The 6,543-nt window shown below is 54.4% G+C and overlaps 1 protein-coding gene across 1 annotated transcript; it reads right to left on the bottom strand.

The window, feature by feature from the left end:
- Nucleotides 1-764: 764 nt before the first annotated feature.
- Nucleotides 765-3,864, bottom strand: LOC126037188 (myosin-6-like). The gene is given in 6 exon segments (XM_049797451.1): nucleotides 765-927; nucleotides 1,055-1,248; nucleotides 1,854-2,122; nucleotides 2,224-2,362; nucleotides 3,321-3,443; nucleotides 3,802-3,864. Coding segments are annotated over 6 exon segments (951 nt in total).
- Between the last annotated feature and the right edge of the window lie 2,679 nt (nucleotides 3,865-6,543).

Below are 6,543 nucleotides of genomic sequence, written 5' to 3'. Positions count from 1 at the left end.
ACAAGTGGATTTTATCTGTATATCAGCCAATGTCCCCATTTACCTTCTGCTGTAGGTCAGGACTGACTCCTCAGGAGCTCAGAGCAGAGCGCGCTGCTCCCAGTGGTGCCCTCAGCCAGCACCACCAACTACCCATGGAATGGACTGACAAAGGTCTTCTGAAATACAAGAGGCAGCTTCAGTGGATTATTTTTTGCGAAATGCATTAGGTATAGCTCAGAGAAGTCTCTTCTAACTTGTCACCTTCTTTCCCTGTTGAACAGTGCCCCATGCCTGGAAGAAGCTAATGTCCAACACCAGCTCCATCACTGAGTTCCTCCTCCTGGCATTTGCAGACACACGACAGCTGCAGCTCTTGCACTTCTGGCTCTTCCTGGGCATCTACCTGGCTGCCCTCCTGGGAAATGGCCTCATCATTACTACCATAGCCTGCGACCACCACCTCCACAGCCCCATGTACTTCTTCCTCCTCAACCTCTCCCTCCTCAACCTGGGCTCCATTTCCACCACTGTTCCCCAATCCATGGCCAGGTCCCTGTGGGACACCAGGGCCATCTCCTGCTGAGGATGTGATGCACAGGTCTTTTTCTTTTTCTCCATCAGCCCACCGCCCGTCCACCCACGACATCTGCCGCAGCGTAGTTGGAGAAGTGGTTGGCCAAGAGCTTGAGGGCCGACTTCTGGTACAGCCCCACCACCATCTTGTTGAGGGGGTCCTTGTTCTTCTCCAGCCACCCCAGGATGTTGTAGCCTACCGTGCCGGCCTAGTGGACGAGCGAGAAGTGGGTCTTTGGCTTCCCCTTTATGTTGCGCAGTTTCCCAAAGTTGGCCGACTTGCCCGGGTGGTTGTTGTAGAGCTTGGCCTTGAAGGTCATGTCTTAGGCCTTGGGGAACATGCCCTCCTCCTCCAGGATGGACATGATCCCCATGCGCTTGGGAGGAGACAACCTCGTCGGCCACGGAGGATGGCGAGCGCCACCCAGCCGGCCGCCGTCGGGGTCCCTGGTGAGCTCCGACAGGAAGGATCCTTCTCCGGGAGCCCCCTCCGCCCCCAGGAGGCCCCAGGGGAGGTGGTACCTTCTCGATGAGGTCGATGCAGGCCTGGAGGTCCATGCTGAAGTCAATGGACTCCCACTCGATCCCCTCCTTCTTGTACTCCTCCTGCTCCAGCACGAACATGTGATGGTTGAAGAGCTGCTGCAGCTTCTCGTTGGTGAAGTTGATGCAGAGCTGCTCGAAGCTGTTGAACTGGAAGGAGGGAGCAGTCCAGAGTCTCAACGTATCGCCCAATGGGATCAACAGGGTCATCGCAACAGCCAATGGGATCAAGGCAACACCCAGTGGGATAAATGGGGCTACCACAACACCCAACAGGGTCAACTGAACACCCAGTGGAGTCAACCAAACGCCCAATGGGGTCAACAGGATGAACTCAAATCCCAACGGGGTGAACACAACACTCAACGGGGTCAACCGAACTCCCAACAGGGTCAATGGGATCAACTTAAAACCCAACGGGGTGAACACAACACCCAGTGGGGTCAACCAAATGCCCAACGGGGTCAACGGGATCAACTCAACACCCAGCGGGGTGAACACAACACGCAATGTGGTCAACCAATTGCCCAATGGGATCAATGGGGTCACACCAACACCCAACGGGGTCAATTGAACACCCAGTGGGGTCAACAGCATCAACTCAACACCCTACAGGGTGAACACAACGCCCAAAGAGGCCAAGTTTCCACCAGAGGTCAACGGGAAGCTTAAGGAGATGGCCTCAACAGCCAAGCAGAAGAAGCCAACCCCCAAGAAGAGCGACCCAAATACCCCGTGGCCCCCTCAAGCCTCACGTCAAAGATCTCAAAGCTGGCGATGTCCAGCACGCTGATGAAGTACTGATGCGGCTGCTTGGTCTCCAGCGAGTTGTTGATCCTCACCACCATCCAGTTGAACATCTTCTCGTAGACGGCCTCGGCCAACGCTCCGATGGAGTAGTACACCTGCTGGACATTCTGCCTCTTGGTGACGTACTCATTGCCCACCTTCACCCGAGGGTGGCACAACCCCTTGAGGAGATCGGCCGAGTTCAGCCCCATCAGGTAGGCCGACTTGTCGGCATCTGCAGAGCACAGAGAAGACAAGTCGCGGTCAGGTCCCACCTTGCACCCAGCTCGGAGGAAGCCCAGGGACCCCAAAACCCACGTGTCCTTTCTGCCCCACCTTCGGTGCCATCTGGCTCCGCCTGCTCCTCCTGTTGCTTCTGCTTGAACTTCATGTTGCCGAAGTGCATGATGGCGCCCGTCAGCTTGCAGACGCCGGCCTTCTCCTCGGCGGTGAAGCTCAGGACATCGAAAGCGCTCTGCGGGGTGGGTGGAGGGGGCTCGGGAGAGGGCCCGGCCGCCCCCACAGCCGAGCCCAGGGGACGTCCGTCTGCTGTCTGCTGTCTGTGTGTCCTTCCCATCTTCCTGCTCATCAGCCTGTCCAGCCATCCACTTAAAGGACTCATCCATGGACACATCCATCCATCTTAGGACTCCTCCATCCATCCATCCATCCATGGACTCATCTACCCATGGACTCCTCCATCCATCCACGGACTCCTCCATCCATCTATCCATCCTTATGAGGACTCCTCTATCCATCCATGGACTCATCCATCCATCCATCCATCCTTTTTGGAACTCCTCCATCCATCAAAGGACTTCTCTATTCATCCATCCATGGACTCCTCCTTCCATCCATCCATGGACTCATCTACCCATGGACTCCTCCATCTTTCCGTAGATGCATCTGTCCATCCATGGAGTCATCCATCCATCCACCCATCCTTCCAATGACTCCTCCATCCATCCATGGACTTCTTCATCCATCCATCCACAGACTCTTCCATCCATCCATCCATGGACTCATCTACCCATGGATTCCTCCATCCATCCATGGATACATCTGTCCATCCATGGACTAATCCATCCATCTATGCATCCTTCTAAGGACTCCTCCATCCATCCACGGCCTTCTCCAACCATCCATCCATGGACTCATCTACCCACAGACTCTTCCATCCATCCAGGAACTCCTCCATCCACCCAAGGACTCACCCACCCAAGGACTCATCCATCTACCTCCAACTCCACCCAACCCCCCTCCTCACATCCTACCTACTGTCCCTCACCCACCTCCTCCCCTCCCGTCCACCCTTCCCACCCTTCCCTTCCTCCTCTCCTCCACCCACCCGCCTTCTGCCAGCTCAACTCTCCACCCGGCCCTTTGCCTTCTCCTCATCCGGGGGACGTCCACCTGCCCACCCCACCGCTTACGTTGGTTGCCAACAGCTCTTCCGAGTCGTCGATGGAGGCCACGGTCACCTCTCCTTGGGAGGTGGGGCAATGACCTTCAGACACTGCAGCTGTGAGCTCCAGCCCAATCAGGCAGATCTTGTCCTGGGACCAACTCTCTCACTTGCTGCTTGGTAATGGTGCTCCCCAACCATCTGCAATACAAATGTGGGTGCCAAATGAGCTCCATCCTCAGGTTTGCACAAGGTCTTGGGACTCACAAAGTGCAGACGTGCCTTGGGGAGGTCTTCCCCTCACCAAAATGTGTTTCCTCAACTGGTAGCTTGGGGTCCCTGAATGTGGAATGGAGAGACGTGGTCAATACCCAGGGAGGAAAGGGCAAGTGCTGCTGAGAAACACGGCTGCTGCCTGGTGCAGGCCCAGGGAATCACCCTCCGGGGATGCAGGTGTTGCTAAGGAAGCTGTCCCAAACAAGGTCCCTTGCCCCCAGAGCATGGGGTACCTTGCACCCAAGGACCCATCCTTTTCCTTTGGCTTCTTCCAGGAAGTTCTCAATCCAGACCATTGGCATTCCCCATTGCTCTCCCATGCTGCTTGGTTTTCTATATGGATGGCATCACCCATTCATCTAGAAGCCTCATTTAGATGGTCTTGCTCATTCTGTGGGACTTGTCCTGTAGGTCTAAGACATCCTTAGCAGCATGTCACAGAATGACGGAATGGTTGAGGTTAGGAGGGACCTCTGGGGTCATCTGGTCCAAACCCCTCCTCAGGCAGGGCCACCTAGAGCTGCTCACCCAGGGCAGTGTTCAGATGGCTTTTGAATAGCTCCAAGGATGGAGACTCCACAACCTCTCTGGGCAACCTCTGCCAGTGCTTGGACAACCTCACAGTCAGAAAGTCTTTCCTGATGATCAGAGGGGACCTTCTGAGTTTCACTTTGTGCCCATGGCCTCTTGTCCTGTCACCGGGCACTACTGAAAAGAGCCTGGCTCGATCTTCTTTGCACCCTCCCTTCAGGTATTTTTACAGACTGATTAGATTCCCCTGAGCCTTCCCTTCTCCTGGCTGAACAGTCCCAGCTCTCACAGACTTTCCTGCCAGGAGAGATGCTCTGGTCCCTTCATCATTATCTTAGTGGCCTTTTGTTGGACTCTCTCCAGTATGTCCATGTCCCTCTAGTCCTGGGGAGCCCAGAACTGACCACAGTGCTCCAGGTGCGGCCTCACCAGTGCTGAGTAAAGGGGAAGGATCCCCACCACCAGCCTGCTGGCAACACTTCTCCTAATGCAACCCGGGATACCCTCAGCCTTCTTTGCAGCAAGGGCACATTGCTGGCTCATGGTCAACTTGGTGCCCACCAGGACATTTTCTCCAAAACTCTGTTCCAGCTTTGCAGGTAGCTGGGTTGCCCCCAGCACAGAGTGGTGCCTGCAGTTATTGCCCCCGTCCCAGGGGCAGGACTTTACACTTTCCCTGGTTGTATTTCATGAGGTTCCACTCTCCCCATTTCTGTTTGGCCCTTCCTTTGTTTCTAAACAACAACATTAGCTCACAACCCTACCCCTAAATGGCACCCCCTAAATGGCACCACTCACCCTGTTGGGAATCCACTACTCTAATCCTTTACCTCAAGACTTACCTCTGAGCTAAATCTTACTCTTACCCTCTGAATGTTACCCTATCGCTCCAGCCACTCCCTGACCCTTATAGCTAGCATTAAAAAGTTGCCCTTAAGCCTAGCCCTCACCCCTGCCCTGAAGAACCCTGAGTCCACAAAGTGAGCCCACACCCTAAACACTAACCAGACAGCCAAAGCAGAACACCAGACCATCACCTTAAACCTTTGCCTAATCCCTAACCCTGAAAGGCAAGCTCTAATCCCTAAACCCTAACATGAACACTTAACACCTGAAGCCCTCATTCCCATGCTCTAAGCCACTCCCTTTGAACCCCTCTCCTACCCTAATTTAGGTTGTTTTGTCCCTGGGGGCAGGCCAGGGATGGTGAGTTCCCAAAGCGGAGTCATGGTGTTGGAAGAGGAATGTGAGGTGACCTTTATCTGATCAGATCCTAGGCAAGAAGACATGGGTGGCAATGCTGTGATGAGGTGAGCTGTGCCTCAGGATCTCATGGGCCAGCAGGAGACACATGGCTGGGAAGGTGGCTGTGAGGGCACCTCTGCTGGCATCCCTGATAGGCCCGCAGCAGACTTGTGTGTTGTTTTGCATCAGGAGGTGCTTTTGATCATTGTGCAGCAAGCTGTGTAGATCCCACCCATGTAAGGGTTATTCTGGTTTGGTCCTGGGAGCTCTTTCAGTGTTTTCTTATAAGAAAACAATTCTCATCATCTTTCCGACTATCCCAGAAGGGGATGTTTGTTTCTGCAGTTTTAGATGTCCTTTAGATGTCCTTAACATGCAGGTGGCCTAATTGCTGGTACCAGCTGGGAGCTTCCTGCAGGTTTCTCTGCGACAGTCAAGTTTATCCTGCATTGAGATATGCTTAGCACAACACAGCCTGAAGGCCAAGCTGTACATGGAGCCCAGCCCAGGCCAGGCCTGGGTCTGCTCAGGTTTACTGTTACATGGATCACTAACTCCTCCAGGTACCATGGTCTTCTGGTCAGGACCCCTGAACTGCCTGATGAAGGCTGCGAAGAGGATGAGGTCTCCCTCAGCTGGAGGAAGGGACACAATTTTAGGCCCTCTTAGTCACTGAGGACTTGGGAGACCATGGACCCCTGCTAGAAGGCATCTGTTGAAGGGAAGGTCTGAGGTCTCTGGGACCACAGATCTGTATCTGGGGCAAGAGCGAAGTGATTACTGTTGATGACGGAAATGCCCCTAGCCAAGGTGTAGCCGCCTCCTCAAAACTGACCTTCCAGTCCATGAGTCTTGCAGAGAGAGGCAGGTGGCACACAGCCCAGTACTGATTGTAGGATGTGGCCACCAGCAGGAAACACTCCCTACATGCAAAAGGTACAGAAAGTAGTACTAGCACTGCTGTGAGCAGCGATGGTGCTGTCCCCAGTCAGGCCAGCAGTTGGGACAGGGTGGTGGAGCTGAAGCAGGTCTTCCAGTTGTACACCACCAGCACAATGAAGAGGGTGTTGCCAAGCCCAGTCATGGGGCAGGTCATGAAAGAGAGGAGGTATTCTCTAAGGGTTGGGGACATTCCCAACTCGCAGTTCGGGAAACTCCATCCATGCTGTTTGATTGTCCCATTCCCCTTTCTCCACTGA

The sequence above is a fragment of the Accipiter gentilis genome, unplaced genomic scaffold (assembly GCF_929443795.1).
Source record: "Accipiter gentilis unplaced genomic scaffold, bAccGen1.1, whole genome shotgun sequence".
Taxonomy (NCBI): domain Eukaryota; kingdom Metazoa; phylum Chordata; class Aves; order Accipitriformes; family Accipitridae; genus Astur; species Astur gentilis.
This window is presented reverse-complemented; position numbering and strand designations above follow the sequence as displayed.